General features: G+C 42.9%; 1 protein-coding gene across 2 annotated transcripts; it reads left to right on the top strand.

The window, feature by feature from the left end:
• Positions 1–391: 391 nt before the first annotated feature.
• MRPL30 (mitochondrial ribosomal protein L30) lies at positions 392–17972 on the top strand. 2 transcript variants are annotated; one of them, XM_030201406.1, is made up of 6 exons: positions 392–488; positions 6658–6758; positions 11706–11789; positions 17316–17462; positions 17629–17702; positions 17791–17972. In XM_030201406.1, the coding sequence occupies exons 2-6, from the start codon at positions 6711–6713 to the stop codon at positions 17921–17923; spliced, it is 486 nt and encodes a 161-aa protein (XP_030057266.1). In that variant the 5' UTR covers positions 392–488; positions 6658–6710; the 3' UTR covers positions 17924–17972. The 2 variants fall into 2 exon arrangements, with proteins under 2 accessions (XP_030057266.1, XP_030057265.1); XM_030201405.1 differs by having other exon boundaries at positions 413–494.
• Positions 17973–18399: the final 427 nt, after the last annotated feature.

Here is an 18399-nt window from a genome sequence, read left to right as displayed (position 1 = left end):
GCTTTGAAATAAATTAAAAAGCTGGCAAATAAGTAAAAATAAAAAACAAATCTTTTGTACTATGTTACTGTATGTATGTCCTCCACCTTTTAAGGCACTGCCTATCCAACTGGAACAGCTTTTGACTTTTTACAGATGGACCACATATAGGCAGTCCATTATTTCAAATAATCCTTTACTATTGCTTTCAATAGCATTTGCTATTGTTTTGGGTGTACTTATGACTCCGCCTACTGTCAGCAAGCTACGCCTAGTGGCTTCAACCTATATAATGGGCTAGATCATGGAGGTTGAAGAAAAGCCTCGTCGTACCGTCTGCTGTTTTCAATCGCCAGAGGTGCGCTCAGCCCAGCCATTGGTCGCTGACTCTCTCGCGTCGCGCCCTTCCGGCACTCTTTCCACCTTCTTCCGGGCATGTGATACGAGTCGAGTTCTTCTTCCCGTTGGAGTCGGACTCAAATTTCCGGAGGTCGGATCCCGGACGGCAGGTATGGGTAGGTAGTAGTTTGGCGAAGGCAAAAGGTTAAAGACCGATACAGCGGGATCCTCGGCATCCTTCTTGTTAAAGTAGTACTTAATACATAGATACCGGGGATCCTGCAGATCTGGCTTTTAAGGAGTCAGATCGCATAATGTAGGCGCTGCGTTCGCCTTGTAGCGCTATAGAAATGCTAAATAGTAGTAGTAGTAGAAAATAATTTTCGTGGGGGGGGGGGGGGGGGGGGGCTTTCGTCCAGTTTTCAATCATCTAGGGTTAAATATCTGTAGTTCTTCTGGGGACATTTATTCGTCCATCTGCTGGGGTTTGGCTTCAATAGTTCTGCTTACATTTTATTTTGTATTGTGATTCTCCAAAGAAGTCTATGTGAGATGTTACCCACACAAAGGGATGGATGATCCTGGATCCTACAATTATTCCCACCTGAACAATTTTATCCTCATGGATTCTGCACCAATTCCCAGCATACGTCATGGATCCTTCACTTTTTACCAGCATAGGTCATGGATCTTCATGGATTAAGTACTACTTACTTCTTCACACTGTAATTCATAGATCCTCATATGAATAGTTCATTAGGATCTCAGTTGGAACAGATAATTTTTTCCATTAAAAAAAAAAACAGTTCAGAGGGCATTTTGTCAATAAAACTGGCTGCCGTCCTTTCCCAGGTTTCCAGTTCTCTAGTAACATGAGCCGGACTTGCTCCGTACACTGTTCTTACTGAATAATTTAATTATTTATTTGCTCCGTCTACTTGTGTGTCTGTGTACATTTTCAGATGTATTTTCAAAGCACTTAGACTTACAAACGTCCATTGTTTAACAAGCAGATTTGTAAGTGAAAGTGCTGTGAAAATGTTCCCCATTGTCTCTTACATAAGTACTGCCGTAGTGGGACAGACTGAAGGTCTATCAAGCCCAGCATCCAGTTTCCAACAGTGATCAATCCAGGTTATAAGTACCAGGCAAGATCCCAAAACAATACAGTACATTTTATGCTGCTTATCTTAGAAATAAACAGTCGATTTTCCCCAAGTCCATTTTAATAATGGTATATGGACTTTTCCTTTAGTAAGCCATCCAACCCTTTTTAAAAATCCGCTAAGCTAACTGCTTTTACTACATTCTCTGGCAATGAATTCCAGAGTTTTATTACACGTTGAGTGATGAAATATTTTCTCTGATTTGTTTTAAATTTGCTACTTTATCGCTTCATTGCGTGCCCCCTAGTCCTAGTATTTTTGGAAAGAATAAACAAGCGATTCACATCTACCTGTTCCACTCCACTCGTTATTTTGTAAACCTCTATCATATCTCTCCTCAGCTGTCTTTTCTCCAATCTGAAGAGCCCTAGCCGCTTTAACCTTTCCTCATATGGATGTTGCCCCACCCCCTTTATCATTTTCATCACCCTTCTCTGTACCTTTTCTAATTCCACTATATCTTTTTTGAGATGGGGTGAGCAGAATTGAACACAATATTCGAGGTGTGGTGGCTTCATGGAGCGATACAGAGGCATTATAACATGCTCATTTTTTTTTCTATTCCTTTCCTAGTAATACCTAACATTCTATTTGCTTTCTTAGCTGCCGCCACACACTGAGCAGAGGGTTTGAACATATCAACGATGACACCTAGATCCATTTCCTGGTCGATGACACCTAATGTGGAACCTTGCATTACATAGCTATAATTCGGGTTCCTCTTTTCCACATGCATCACTTTTTTGCTCACATTAAACGCCATCTGCCGTTTAGATGCCCAGTCTCATAAGGTCTTCTTGTAATTTTTCACAGTCCTCTTTCAATTTAACAACTTTGAATAACTTTGTGTCAACAAATTTAATTACCTTACTAGTTGCTCCCATCTACATTATTTATAAATATGTAAAAAAAAAAAAAAAGCAGTCCCAGCAAAGACCCCTGGGGAACCCCACTATCTACCCTTCTTCATTGAGGTTACTGACTATTTAACCCTACTCTCTGTTTTCTATCTTTTAACCAGTTTTTAATCCACATTTAGGACACTTCCTCCTATCCCACGACTCTCCAGTTTCCCCTGGAGTCTTTCATGAGGTACTTTGTCAAACGCCGTTTGAAAATCCAGATACACAATATCGACCGGCTCGCCTTTATCTACCTGTTTGTTCACTCCTTCAAAGAAACATAATAGATTGGTGAGGCAAGATTTCCCTTCACTAAATCCATGTTGGCCTTCACTGGAGGTGGGGCTGGCTTACCTGGTGGACTTCTTGTATGATCTTCTGCGGGCATTGGCTGAGATGTCTTTGACTGTGACTACAAGGAGATGGTTGTGGCTCGGCCACAGATCTAAGTAGCTCTTGGCGAAACTTCCCTTCAGGGGGCAGCTCCTGTTGGCGATGATTTGTCCAGAGTTGTTAAGGATCTCAAGGATTCCAAGGGGCAGCGGCTTCCTGAGGACAAAGCAAAGTCTTCTTTGCGTGTATCCCAGTTCCGGTCTCATTTTCGGGAGGCGAGCAGGTACCATCCCAGGAAGTTGTTGTTTCAGCATCCCTGCTATCAGCAGAAACAGCAGTCCTTTCGAGGGGCCAGGCACACTGCTAGCGCTTTGACTTCACAGGTGGCCTAGGTCCCCCACACTGCGCAGTGATGGGGTCTTGATCCATTCCTCCAGGCTTGTTGCTTTTCCTGAAGGAGTGGACCAGGATTACATCTGACCAGTGGGTGGTTGAGATCGTGCGTGACCTGCCAGATTTTTTTTCCCTAGAATCCCCTTGCTAAGCACCCATGAAGGTTCGGGCCACCCTCGATGAGCTGTTTCGGCTGGGAGCGGTGTGATCGGTCCTTCTGGTGGAGGTCGGACAAGGGTTACTCCATTTATTTCATGGCAGACAAAGGTGGTTCCTTTATTCCAGTTCTCGACCTCAAGAGGGACAACAGAGCCCTCAAAGTGCAGCACTTCTGCATGTCGAGGCTTCACTCGGTGATAGCGGTGGTATAGCTGGGGGAACTTTTGATGTCTTCGGACCTCAAGGAGGCATATCTCCATATTCCCATTTGGCCCATCGCACCAGCATTTGCTCAGGTTCACAGTTCTCAGGGCCCATTATCAGTGTCAGGTCATGCCGTTTGGCTTGGCAACTGCACCCTGCACCTTTTTCCAAGGTGATGGTGGTGTGGCGGCCTTCCTGAGGAAGGCGGGCATCAGCGTTCACCCCTACCTGGATGACTGGCTTATTCGGGCGTCCTTGGATGAGGACATTGTGCAGGTGACAGGTTGAGTTGTTGCACTGCTGCGTGCCTTAGGTTGTGTGATCAACCTGGAAAAGAGCAGGCTCCAGCCCTTATAGCCTCTCGAGTATCTTGGAGTGTGTTTCAATATGTGGGTGTGGAAAGTTGTTAACAACTAGTGGTTTTGAATTCTAGTATAGATTTACCATATTATACACTAGTATTTACTGCACATCTTGACTTTGGGGTCTTATTGGCCTCCCCAGATTGGGTGTTGGTGATGATGGATTCCAGCCTTTTCAGCTGGGGAGCTCGCACTTGAACAGGATGGCACAAGGATGTTGATCGCCCATTAAAGCAATGTGGCGATCAATCAGTTTGGAATTTAGGGCAGTTCAGAAGGCTTTGGTGGCGTTCCTGGATCTCCTGCTGTACAGAGCCATTTGTGTCCTTTCCAACAATGCTATGGTGGCGGTGTATAACAACAAGCAGGGGCAGAACCTGAACCCACTTGTCTGTATCAGTGGGAAGAGTGCCACCTGTCTCTCCTCTCAGCAGCACACATTGTGGGGTGCTCAGTGTTCAGGCAGACTCTCAGTCACATGCTGTTGGATCCTAGGGAGTGGGCACTCTCCCATCAGACATTGCGCCTGATGTCAAACCGCTAGGGGATGCCAGAGATGGATTTCATGGTATCTCAGGACAATTCCAAGGTGCCATGTTTCTCATCAGATGCAGGGATGCAGCAGCAGCGGGCGTGGATGTGCTCTTGCAGCCATGTCCCTCCGAAGGTCTGCTTTACGCCCTTCCGCCTTAGCCAATGATCGGATGGCTTCTGGGGTGCATTGCTCGGCTCCCGGGTCCAGTGGTGCTGGTGGCACCAGATTGGCCTTGGCGGCTCTTGTACGCAGACCTAGTTCGGCTTCTGGTGGATCGCCCACTTCAGTTGGCGGGTGGAAGAGGTCTTCTGGTTTAGGATCTGGTTCTCATGGAGGATCCCTCCCCTTTTTGGACTTGTGGCCTGGCTCTTGAGAAGTGGAAAGTTTAAGGAAGAAAGGCTATACAGACTCGGTGATTACGATGCTTCAGGCCTGGAAAAAACCGTCGCCATCATGTACGCGAGGGTCTGGAGAACCTTCGACTCCTGGCGTGGGTCACAGGGGCTGGCTCGTATCGTGGTCTTCTTGCAAATGGGTCTGGCACTGAACTCTCTGAAGATGCAAGTGGTGGCATTAGTGTGTTTTAGTGGTTGGCTGCAGAGCATGTCTCTGGTGGCGTAGTCTGGTTTCTACGGGGGGTTAACCATCTCCATCCGTCCAGGCCTGGTGTGTCCGGAATGGCAGCTCAATGTGGTACTGCGGGCTTTTCGGAGGTTGCCGCTTGAGCCATTGGACAGGATCTCCTTGAAGGACTTGACTTTGTGCATCGGCTCATCGGGTCTGCTTTCATGCTGGGATCCGTTCCTTCACTTCATGGAAGCGGGGGTGCAACTTCTGACTGTACCTTCCTTCTAAAAGTAGTTACGGGTTTCATGTGAACCAGCCAATATTTTTTTTTCCTTCTGTGCTTTTGGTGGGGGGATTACCCTGAGGACTTCAGAGCACTTCGTTGTCTGGATGTTTGATGGGTCCTGGTCCGTATCTGGAGGTTACCAGTGTTTTCCACTGGTCTGACCATCTGTTTGTGCTGTTTGCGGGTCGAAAGAAGGGCTAGCAGACGGCAAAGGCTACCATTGATCGCTGGCGGAAATAAGCAATCTGTTTGGCATATCTGTTGGGAAAGACCTGCCTTCTTTGCTGAAGGTACACTTGACCAGGGCGCAGGTGATCGCCTTTGTGGAGGCGCGGGCAGTGGTGGTTGGTGAGATCTGTGGCAGTTCGGCAGTGTTGCAGGCAGGGATGGGTTTGGTCTTGTTCTTCTTGAGGACTGCTTTGTTACATATCACAAGTCTTTGGATTGATCTGAGGGATGATATGGAAGGGAAAATTATTTCTTACCTGTTCATTGTTTTTCCATTAATACCGAAAGATCAGTCCAGAAGCTACCCTTTGGTGTTGGTATTCTGTTTTTCCTTGTCTCTGCTCTGTTCCTGTTTAGGTGGGGAGTTGCGGTGGAGGCAGGGCGCATGCTTTCAGAACATTCTCCAGATCGAAGAGTGACTGGTATACCGGAGGCTGAGTTCTTCTGGTTTTCCTGTGCTGCAGGATTATTTGCAGTACACCTCTCACTATGGTGCAACTGCGAATATTTTGAGTGATTGACTGCCCAGTGGCGTGGGGTCACACATGGGTTCTGGTGTTAGCAGAGCACCTTTTTGTTGTACCAGTTTGTTTGTTGCTTGTTCCTTTGTTGTACTATATAGAGGCAGAAGAGTGCTGTCTCTGTTTTTATGTTCACTCCTTGGATATCGACAATACTGAAAGTGAGGCTGCTGCCAGGGTCCTATGTAGCTGAGCTCAGACATTCTCTTTATTTCCATCTGCTGGTAGACAGACACAACCCACAGGTCTCTGGATTGATCTTTCGGGACTAATGGAAAGAAAATTAACAGGTAAGAACTAATTTTTTCTTTTAATTTAAGGCTTTTTTTTCTCTATCTCGCTGAAGACTTATTGTTGGGTCTAGTGTAAATCTGTTAAGACTTTTTGCTGCTGGCAATTGTTAGTAGCTGTGCTTTGATTTTTTTAAAATTGCTTTTCTGGTAATATATTTTTGTATGCACAAAATAACCCATTTGGAGACATTTGCACCTAGATACACTTAAATTCAGACATAGAACCCTTTATGCTCACTGAAAAAAAAATTCTAAGAGGAGAGATGAGAAGAAAGGCCCAGAACCTGAAAAGTTTGACAGACACTCTTTTAGTGTATAATTCTAAAGCATTCAAAATGTTCACCTTCTCTATAGTCTGTGTTTACCTTGTGTACTTCTGTTTGTTTGCAGAATTTGTTTTAAAAATTATGCAAATTTAGAGAAGTTGCTGTGGGAGAAACCTGATGGCTGCATTAAACAGAATTGTTCAGCTACACACAGTTGGATTAAAGGTAATGTCCTTTCTCTTTGCAAATTAATTAAAAAAATAAAGGTGAGTTTCTGCTTGTACCAAGTGTAACGGCTTCCAGCAGTGGGGATTTGAAGAGTGGTCTAATTTAATTCTAGCCCTATTAGCATAATTAATCAGAGTATTTTCCTTAGCTTCTGCAGCAGATGAATCCAGAAACTGGTGGGTTGTGTCCATCTACCAGCTTGTGGAGCGAGTACTAAACTGAAGCCAGTGATACCGGACCAGATGGCCAGCCCCCTCACTCAGTCAGTATATCTCTATCTCCAGCAGGTGGTGGATGGCTTCTTACCAGCTCCTGGATTCATCGTTTGTGGGATGCTCCTTGGCTTGCACTAGCCAGTTGAGCTAGGAGGTGTTTGGCCAAGCAGAGCCATCCTTGGTGGCATACCTGGTTGTCCGGGACCCTGCCTCATCCCGAGTTTCCCCTCCTCTTGGTTGTATCTTGCTGCTGGTTTGTCTGGGCTGTAGCCTTCCTCACCAACTGTTAAAAAAAAAAAATTGCAGTCGGTGAACCAGTGGAAAGAAAAAAAGGACAAAGAGTAAAGCAAGGAGTTCTCTGTGTCTGAATTCAGAGTTAGCTTGCTTGAGCCTGGTGAGCCTGTTTGGCAGCAGGCCTGCTTCTGGGAGAGGCCATGCTGTTCTTTCCCTTGGTGTTGAGTGACTTTTTTTTGTTTTGTGTTTGGTGGCAAAGGTATCACTGCGTTTTTTATGGCAGCGGACGCGGTCAAGAGATGTTCCCATTGCGGAAAAAGGGGCTCTGTGTAGCAAGCTGTACCGAGGCCTTAGTAGGGGACAGTGCTTCCCTTTCCCCTGAGGTGTCCGTTTCCTGCTTGGAGGCATCTGTATCTTACCTGTTGGCTTTTTTACAGGATGGTTTGCAGAAGAGTGTAGCCTATAATTCTCTTCGAGTTCAGGTGACGGCTCTGGCCTGTTACAGGGGGCGTGTGTCTGGCTCTTCACTGGCTTCTCATCCAAATGTGGTACAGTTTTTATGGGAAGTGCTTCACCTTTGTCCTCTGCTTCACCGGCCATGCCTGGCTTGGAACCTGAATTTAGTCTTTTGGACAATTCAGAGGCGACCGAGCCTTTGTGGAGGGCTTCTGACAAGGACCTCACTTTGAAGACTGTGTTTTTGGTGGTTAAGCATCAGTGCAGAGTTTCCGAGATCCAAGCGTTGTCATGTCGGGACTCCCCCCCCCCCCCCCCCCCCCCCCTCTTTTTTTTTTTTTTTTTTTACATTTTTCTGAGTCTGGGGTGACTTTGCGTACGGTTCCATCTTTTTTTTACCGAAGGTTTTCTCAGTTAAGTTTCAAGTCAATCAGCCTATTTCTCCCTTTGTTTCGGAGGGAGGACTATCCTGAGAATTTTGCGAAGCTTAGACTCTTGGATGTTCTGCGGGTTCTCAGTTACTTGCAGATGTCTAATGAGTTTCACCGTTTGGATTATCTATTTGTGCTCCTGTTGTGGCCCCGGCGGGGTAATGCAGCATCGAAGGCAACTATAGCCCAGTGGATTAAGGATGCGATTATTTTGGCATATATTTTGGAGGGCCATTCTCCGCTGGAGGCATTGTGGGCCCATTCCACAAGGGCACAATCTGTTTCGTGGGTGGGAACCAGTGTGCTGTCCCTGGACGAGATCCGTCAAGCGGCTACTTGGTCCTCTCTGCGTACTTTTTCAAAGTGTTTTATAGAGTGGATGTGAGAGCGGATGCTTCTTTCGGAGTGGCAGTTTTGTGTTGGGGAGTGGCAGCTTCCCACCCTCTTTAGGGATTTATTTGGTTTATCCCACAAGTTTCTGGATTCATCTGCTGCATAAGCTAAGGAAGGTAAAATTATGCCTTACTTGATAGTTTTCTTTCCTTTAGTTGCTGCAGATGAATTCGGGATCCCTCCCTTTCAGCTGCATTTTTACAGTGTGATTTGGTTCCAGGGTCTCTGTTGTGGCTTGTTCCTTTTCCAGGTGCTGTTGCCTTTCTTTGTTAAAAATAAGTAAATAATTTAAAAACAATTGTAAAGCGCTGCTTTTCTGAGCTCAAGACTTGAGAATGGGTCTTCTGTCCACTCCTGCTTGGGTTGTTGTTGTCCTTCATTGGTGAGAAAGGCTTCTGGGTTGTTTACACCTGTTTCTGCTTTGTGTTGAGACATATATACTGACTGAGAGGCTGGCAGTCCGGTGTCACTGGCTTCGGTTTAGTACTCCTTATCGCCACCTGCTGGTAGATGGACACAACCCACCAGCTTTTTGATTCATCTGCTGAGACTAAAGGAAAAAATTATCCAGGTAAGACATAGTTTTACCTTAGTATTCACTTACTGGAGCAGGAAAGACCTAAACATAAAAATCATTGGTAGGGAGGATACAGTAAGTGGTGTTAATGGGATGAGAGAGTGCCTGAATGAATGCATAAGTGCTTTCTATACATTTGGGAGAGACAGTTCCTTGTTTGCTCTTTGCAAGCTTCTGTTTTGCATTGCCTGTTTTGGGGTGTGGGCTCCTTGCATAAGCATGGGGAGTGGTAATAGAGATTTCTAACCCCTCCTTTAATATATATAAGTATATTTTTAATTAAAGAACAAATTTTAAATATCTCTTATTTAGGCAGTATTTCAGTCTCGATAGCCTTCAGACTGACTAAGGTAAAATTCTACCTCAGCTGTCTATAGCTTCCTCTTATAACGATATTAAAATAATTACGTTTTTAACTAAACCAATGTACATAAAAACAAAACGTATAGAGAAAATTTAATATTTACAAAATATAGAAAAATAAATAAAATAAACATTGTAGCTTAGGTGATGTAGATAAAGAGCAGTTAAACCATTCAGCTTGATGGCTTGTAAAATATTTCTCCTTATCAGTGTCTTTTTTTTTTTTTTTTTTTTTTTTTTTCCCATGCCCAATAGAACACTCAAACCATCCACACTGCACCTGTCTTACTATCAAAGTTTGTAAAAATCTAAACACCTATGAACATTAGTGAGGCAACTATGTTTCCCTGGCCTTTTAACAGCATAGGTAACCAGTCCCCCCTCCCCCGTAAGCAAATGAAGTTTGACTTTCTTATCCTGATTGTTCTCAGAGTAATCTTGCTTAACTGGAAGGTCTATACTGCTGCTACTGAGCATTATTGGTGTAACCTAGTTTGTATCATAAATATGAAGGGGTGATAGATGAACGTCATGTGGCTCAACAAGTAACCTATGATAAATGGGAATTGTTAGATATTTATATGCAAGGTATTGCTATGTGAGGCTTTGTTATATTCCGATCATTGCTGACTCCATATGGTTTTCATAATTTTTTTTTGTTCAGAAGTTTATAAAATTTTATAAAAATGATCTGAACTAAAAAAAAAAAAAGAAAATAGCTGAGCATCACCAACCTGCCAGAATCATCTACTTAGTTTCTGGGAAGCCACCTAGCCACTTTGTGGTCTACAGCATCATTAACTCATACTTTTTTTTTCTCCTTATCAATCTCCTTTTCTGTCTTCTCCAGTTCACAAAGGGTGGGTTATTTGCTATGCTTCATCTTAATAACCTTGCTCCTACCATGGCTCCATATCTGTCCCAAGCCTGCTAGAATTCTGCCAAAAGTAGTGGTGGCCACTACCTCCACTGGTAGGCTGTTGTAGGCATTTACCACCCTCCTAGCAAAGATTATTGTCTCATGTTCCATCTGAATCTGGCTTCTGCCAACTTCAAATTATAACCCCTTGTCCTTTGAATTTAATTTCTACAGAAAATTTCAACTTCTGTACTTTGAAGCCTGTTGCATATTTGAATGTTTGTATCATACCCCCCCCCCCCCCTTTCCCTTCTTGCTTCCAGTGATTACATTTTGGGTATCTTAATCCTTTGTGCTGCAGGCCTATTTTAGTAGCCCTTTTCTGAATGACTTCCATCCTCCCAATGCCTTCATAAAAGGCATGACTCTTTTGCTCCTCTTTCCCTCTCCCATTAGTCTTCTCTCATACACACACCCATGATGCAGATCTTCTGTAAGCTTTCTCTAAACCAGTCCTCTTTCTCTGTCTCACTCAATTATTTTCATTACTTCTCAGCCAATCCCTTCTTCGCTCCTCCGAGCTCTTCTGTCATGACTGATTAGCACTGGTAAGGGGGAAAAGACAGTAGTGTGTTTCATCCCGCTCCTCCTCTGCAACAGGGAGCTGCAGTTCTGATGTTTTTCTTATTTATTGTATTTTTGTTTTAAATTGCTTTGGTTCTAACTGCATTAAAGGAAGGTGGTATATAAACGTAACAACATTAACATGCAGTTCAAAGTTGCCTGGAGTTGGAGAGTATGAATTGTTTCCTTTCTCATTCTCTGATTGGTGGCTGTGGGTGGGGTTCAAAGGAAAGAGGCTTCTGGTTCCCACAGATCTGCAAAAACCTAGCAGCCCTGCGGCACAAGACAAATTTTGTAAAGACTTGCCATGGTCCTAGAGTTATGGTAGTTGGGGGTTTTAGATACAGAGGACACATAACCAAAGCCCACATACTGTATCAGAAGACATCCATTTCCAGTCCTGTCAGAAATCATCATTTAAGTGTGTGGTTGAGCTTAATGGAGGGTTGTAGAAGGAACTTCCAAACAAACATTCTATGACTAGAGAACACAAATCCCTACTTGTTAAGCAAGGAAACATGATACTGTGACTCGAATTCACTTTTGTAAATCATACTGTGGTAAAAAAGCCACAAAAGTCTCATTGAACTAACAAACACTCTATATGTACCTGGGATCCCATGTCATGGGTTCTTATTTCAGGCATCTGAAGGAGTTTAAAGGTATAATATTTATTGGAACCAATATGGATCTAAACATAAAACACTGTAATAAGACTGGAGACAAGTATGAACTATGTAATGCATTGTCAGCATATATATTTTTCATCTAAATATTAACCTCTACTTCTAGAATTTGCAAGAGCATGGTGTGGTGCCACTAACATGGACTGGGTGGATTCGCTCCAAGTACACCAAACCACATGTTCCAGATGAGGTAAACTCAGTATTATTCAGAAAATACACAATGGCCAGGTATAAATAGTAAGTTCACCTGGACCTCCCAGAAGAGAGATTTCTCCTAGGGATGAATGTTTTAACCTATTGTTCAATATCTACATCTAGTTTGTTTTCATTGTACATTTTGTTTAATATACGAAAGCAGTAATAAGTCCCCTTACCAGCAGATGCAGGTAGAGATACTAAACTATTACAGTTACATTAGCTGTATACACACATTACTACTGTACACACACATTACTATCAAGGTGATCCACTGACTCAGAAGTTAGAGGCTTGTCACATTCAGCTTTTCTCAGGAGGCTGCTAGCTTGTGAGCTATTCCACGTTTTTTGAGGGATATCCTGGAATCCCTGTTCTTGGTCAGTTGTAGCAACTGGCACCAGTCTGCAGGGTTGGGGTGCTCATTGCCTGGGAAGGTCTGTTCGGGCATTAGCTCAGGAAGGTTTGTGGCCTATCAGTTGTTCAGAAGTGAGGGCAATTCAGTTGGCCTTAACTGTGCTTTGATATAGATGGCACCAGATGTCCAGCAGGTGGCATAGAGGCATATTTTCAAAGCACTTAGCCTTCCAAAGTTCCATAGAAATTTGGAAGGCTAAGTGCTTTGAAAATATGCCTCATAGTGTTCCTCAGCAGAGCAGGGGCTGCACGTCAGATATAATGCAAACAGCCATTTGCCTCAGATATGAGCCTCAAATTTCAGGCTGCAGCTAGGTTGGTGACGTTACTCCTGGCCTTGTTGTCAATGCACAACAATTTTGTCTCAGATGTTGTGACTTGAGGGGCTACCATATTGTCCCACTGGCCCTACCCTGTTTAGCCTTTCCTCATACGGAGAGGAATTCCATCCCCTTTATCATTTTGGTTGCTCCTATTTGAACCTTTTCTAATTCCATTATATCTTTTTTGAGATACGGCGACCAGAACTGAACGCGATACTCAAGGTGAGGTTGCACCATGGAGCAATACAGAGGCATGATAGTATTTTTAGTCTTATTTACCATCCCTTTCCTAGTAATTCCTAGCATCCTATTTGCTTTTTTTGCCGCTGCCGCCACACAGTAGGCAGAAGAGTTCTGCGTATTATCTACAACACCTAGACCTTTTTTTTGGGTAATGACCCCCAAGGTGGACCCTAGCATCGGGTAGATATGATTTGGAATTTTTTTTCCAATGTGCATCACTTTCCATTTGTCCACATTAAATTTCATCTGCCATTTGGATACCCAGTCTTCAAATTTCCTATGGTCGTTCTGCAATTTTTCACAGTCCGCATGTGTTTTAGCAACCTTGTATAGCTTTGTGTCATCAAATTTAATCATCCCACTCGTCATTCCAATTTCCTTATCATTTATAAATATGTTAAATACCACCGGTCTCAGACCTGATTCCTTTGGCACTCCAGTATTCACCCTCTTCAGTTGAGAGAAATGGCCATTTAACCCCAACCTCTGTTTTCTATCCAATAACTACTACTACTACTGCTTAGCATTTCTATAGCGCTACTAGGGTTACGCAGCGCTGTACAAGTTAAAACATGGGGAAGGACAGTCCCTGCTCAAGAGAGCTTACAATCTAAAGGTAACAAACTATGTAGTCAGTGTATCATGAATGGGGAAGGTGGTTAGGCGCCAAAAGCAAGGGAGAAGAGATGGGTTTTGAATAAGGACTTAAAGATGGGCAGGGAGGGTGCATGGCGTATGGGCTCGGGGAGTCTGTTCCAGGCATAAGGTGATGCGAGGCAGAAGGGACGGAGTCTGGAGTTAGCGGTGGTGGAGAAGGGTACAGATAGGAGTGATTTGTCCTGAGAGCGGAGGTTACGGGTGGGGACATAGGGGGAGAGGAGGGTAGAGAGGTAATGGGGGGCTGCAGATTGAGTGCATTTGAAGGTCATTAGGAGAAGCTTGAACTGAATACGGTAGCGAATCGGGAGCCAGTGAAGCGACTTGAGGAGAGGGGTGATATGAGAGTATCGGTTCACGCGGTAGATAAGACGTGCAGCGGAATTTTGGACAGATTGAAGGGGGGATAGGTGGCTAAGCGGGAGACCAGCAAGGAGAAGGTTGCAATAGTCAAGACGAGAGGTAACGAGTGAGTGGACGAGGGTTCGGGTGGTCTGTTCAGAGAGGAATGGGCGGATTTTGCTAATATTATAGAGGAAGAAGCGACAGGTCTTAGCTGTCTGCTGGATATGGGCAGAGAAGGAGAGGGAGGAGTCGAAAATGACTCCGATTGCGGGCTGACGAGATGGGGAGGATGAGGGCGTTGTCAACAGAGACAGAGAGTGGGGGAAGAGGAGAGGAGGGTTTGGGTGGGAAGACAAGGAGCTCAGTCTTTGCCATGTTCAGTTTCAGATGACGGTTGGACATCCAGGCGGCGATATCTGAGAGGCAGGCCGAGACTTTGGCCTGGGTTTCGACTGTGATGTTGGGAGTGGAGAGGTAGAGCTGGGTGTCATCGGCATAGAGATGGTACTGGAAACCATGTGATGAGATCAGTGAGCCCAGGGAAGAGGTGTATATTGAGAAAAGAAGCGGTCCAAGGACAGATCCTTGAGGAACCCCAACAGAGAGCGGGATGGGGGTGGAAGAAGAGCCATTAGAAAATACTCTGAAGGTGCGTTGGGAAAGATACAAGGAGAACCAGGAGAGGACGGGGCCCTGGAATCCAAATGAGGACAGTGTGTCAAGAATAACAATTCCTAATCCACAGAAGGATAGTGCCTCCTATCCTATGACTCTCTAATTTTCTCAGGAGCCTCTCATGAGGAACTTTGTCAGAAGCTTTCTGAAAATCTAGATACACTGCATCAACTGGCTCAGATTTATCCACGTTTATTAATGCCTTCAAAGAAATGAAGCAAAAATACTTTCCACTGTTCTACCTGGCATTGATGTCAGGCTTACCAGCCTGTAATTTCCCGGATCACCCCTTGAACCCTTTTTAAAAATCGGCGTTACATTGACCACCCTCCAATCTTCAGGTACTACGGATGATTTTAATGACAGGTTACATATTACTAACAGCAGATCAGCAATTTCATCCTTGAGTTCTTTCAGTACCCTTGGATGTATGCCATCCGGTCCAGGTGATTTACTACTCTTTATAGTTGATTTGGCTCGGTACGTCTTCCAGATTCACCAAGATTGTTTTCAGTTCCTCCTCATCATCACCTTTGAAAACCAGAAGGTATTGGTAGATCTCTTACATCTTCCATAAAGAATGAAGCAAAGAATTCATCCAGTTTCTCCACTATGGCCTTGTCCTGCCTGAGTGCTTCTTTATGATCTAACAGTTCCGTGGTTTCCCGTGCAGGCTTTCTGCTTCTGATGTACCTGAAAAAGTTGTTACTGTGAGTTTTAGCCTCTGCAGCATGTTTCTCTTCATATTTTCTTTAAGCCTTCTTTATCAGTGCTTTGCATCTGATTTTCCAGTGCTTATGTTGCTTCTTATTTTCTTCATTTGGATCAATTTTTCATTCTTTGATTCTTATAAGAATCTAAGGGGCCTTTTTACTAAGGTGCACTAACGGATTTAGCATGTGTGAAATGCTAAGATACCCATTATATTCCTATGGGTGTCTTGTTTAGTGCACACTAAGTCCATTCTTTTGGCTGTAGTAGACTCTTTCGCGTCACTTTTTTATGCTGGCTGTCGTTTTCTCTTCTTTCCACCTTTGTAAATACATGGAATGCATCTGGTCTGGGCTTCCAAAATTTTTATTTATTTGTTTCATTTGTATCCCACATTTTCCCACCTATTTGCAGACTCAATGTGGCTTACATGGTAACGTAACGGCATTCGCCAGTTTTGAGCAGTTATTTGTATTCCTAAAGCCCCTCAAAGATTAAAAAAAAAAAAAAAAAGAATCACATTGTACATAATAAATTATTCCACACTCAGAATGTGTCATTTTGAAGCAATGGCATCAATCAATTATTAAAGTTTAAGATTTTCCAAAAAGTAAGGATTATACAAACTATTACAAAAACACTTTCTTGGTTTTATAGGCCATTTTTCTATGCAGTAGCTTTCTATAGAAAAAGAAATTTAACACAGTTTTACATGGAAATTAACACACATTTATTTATTTTTTTGTTACATTTGTACCCCGCGCTTTCCCACTCATGGCAGGCTCAATGCGGCTTACATGGGGCAATGGAGGGTTAAGTGACTTGCCCAGAGTCACAAGGAGCTGCCTGTGCCTGAAGTGGGAATCAAACTCAGTTCCTCAGTTCCCCAGGACCAAAGTCCACCACCCTAACCACTAGGCCACTCCTCCACTGAAACTGCTGACCCTGTAAACTTATTTGCTTTCAAAGGGGTAGCTGTGTTAGGGGCCCATGTACAAAAGCTTAGCACATGCTAATGGAATTAGTGCGCTAAATGCTACGAAGCCCATAGGTATAAAATATACTTGCCATTTAGTGCATATCAATTCCGTTAGAGCACTCTAAATTTGTGCTAAGCTTTAGTGAAAACACCCCATAGTCTGGTAGAGTCCTCAATAAACTCATTAGTGTTTTTAGACTTAACTTTCAAGGACATGCATGTGACAAAGTGGACCCCAGTCCTTGAAAGACCATGGCTTAAATTCATTTTTCTTTAAGGTACTACCTGTGTGTCATTTGTTATATGACACAGTTCCTGTCCTCTGAGCTCTGTAATGAGACTGACTGTGTCATGTCTCACTGTCCTGTGACTGCCAGCTCAGATCATCTCACTTCAATTATTAAACCTAATTTTTATCACTTCATAATTTTGCAGAGACTGCACTACAGACCACTTGGGATGTGTCCTGCTACAGCTGATGTGATCAGAATATTAAACATCACTAAACATTGCAATCTCCAATATACAATAATATCAAAAATAGTATTTTTAAACAACGTCCATTCCTGATTTAGTGTCCCAACCTTTGCAGCTGATCTTTTTAGCTTCTTTTTAACCATTTTCCTCATTTTATTATAGTTGCCCTTTCGAAAATTAAATGCTGCTACAGTAGATTTCCTTTGCAGCTTCATTCCAGATAGTAGCTCAAACGTGATCATGTTATGATCACTGTTTCCCAAGGGACTCAACATAGTTACCTCTCATATTATGCCCTGCACGCCACCAAGGACTAGATCTAAAATGGCTCCCCCTCTTGTCGGTTCTTGGATCAGTTTTAGCGTGTACTTATTTTGTCTGCTGAAAATTTCAGTACATTTGTGCCTCGGCTCTGGATGTTGCATTTTTCAAATTTCTTGAACATGTCGTCGTCTTTTCTTTTTTTTTTTTTTTAATGGGTTTTTATAAGAATCTAGGGGGTCTTTTTACTAATGTGCACTAACGGATTTAGCATGTGTGAAATGCTAAGATACCCATTATATTCCTTTGGGTGTCTTATTTAGTGCACGCTAAATCCATTCGCGTACCTTAGTAAAAGGACCCCTAAAAGTCTTGAAGTACTGGTAATTGTGGATATTTACAAATGGCTGTGTGAATTGTTTTTTGCTTGCAGGTGTTCCAGCCTCACCCTTCTGATCATGCAAAGTATGGAGGCGATCCACAGCAACCTCATAAAATGCATCTCATTACCAGAATTAAGACTGTAATTAGTCGTCCTTATTGGGAAAAAAAAATCGTACACGACCTTGGATTAGATAAAGTATGAATCTTAACTTGTTTTTTCTTCAGTAGAGTATTGTTTAAGTGAAAAGTTTTTTTTAATTTTTGTTTAAATTAGATGGCATCTCTGCAATTTTTATATTGCACATCATTGTTTACAAATAGCTTCTTTTAATGTTTCTGAATTATTTTTGTATTACATCTAGGCACATCAACCAGTGGTGCACAAGAATATCCCTTCTGTTAATTCAAAGCTGAAACAGATTAAACATTTGATCAGGTTTGTTAACGGTTTCTTAATTCAACCAAATTGTTAAAACTGTTTTGCTTCTGTCTGCATTTTTATTGTCTGTTTCTTATGTCTGTAGAATACAACCATTGAAACTGCCACATGGTATTCCAACAGAAGAAGAAATGTCAGACACTTACCTGAAGAGCACTGGAGAATTAGTAATTCGACGACGTCTGCAACCACTAGAGCAAAAATGCATTGAGTCATAATATGCTATGCTTTTTCTCCTTTTTGTAAAATAAAATATTTATATACATACTTCATGCTTAGTTCTTTTGACAACTATTAAAGAGGAATCTATACAGTATGGAGAACTTGAGGAAGAGGATGGAAAAATTAAAATATGTAAAATATGCTTCCATATTGGTGACTTATGGGAGATTGTTAAGAAAGATTTACAGAAAAGGAATCTATATGTGTATCTGAAATGTAGAGCAACCCAATAGGTTATTTAAATACAGTGGTTTTTAAAAGAGTTGTCGCTGATTTCAAAATTTGAATTGCATGTGTGTACTATCTTGGGCTGTGTTTGTCACAGAAAAGATTTGGTCAGGTATTATATGAACAAAGATGGGAAAAGTATGTGGTACTGCTTCCATTCTGTAAGAGTTGGGTTGTCATAGCCATTAGGGATGGGCGAGGCAAAAAAAAAAAAAAAGGTTTTCTTTAGCACCCTCACCAGACC

The sequence above is a fragment of the Microcaecilia unicolor genome, chromosome 4 (genome assembly GCF_901765095.1).
Source record: "Microcaecilia unicolor chromosome 4, aMicUni1.1, whole genome shotgun sequence".
NCBI lineage: Eukaryota > Metazoa > Chordata > Amphibia > Gymnophiona > Siphonopidae > Microcaecilia > Microcaecilia unicolor.
The sequence above is the reverse complement of the archived record's forward strand: the minus strand, read 5'-3'. Positions and strand labels throughout refer to the sequence as shown.

Coding starts and splice junctions, on each gene's coding strand:
- MRPL30 (XM_030201406.1), top strand. CDS start 6,711: ATGGCTGCATTAAACAGAATTGTTCAGCTACACACAGTTGGATTAAAG. Junction 6,759..11,705: donor TACACACAGTTGGATTAAAG/GTAATGTCCTTT, acceptor CTCTACTTCTAG/AATTTGCAAGAGCATGGTGT. Junction 17,703..17,790: donor CAGATTAAACATTTGATCAG/GTTTGTTAACGG, acceptor TTATGTCTGTAG/AATACAACCATTGAAACTGC.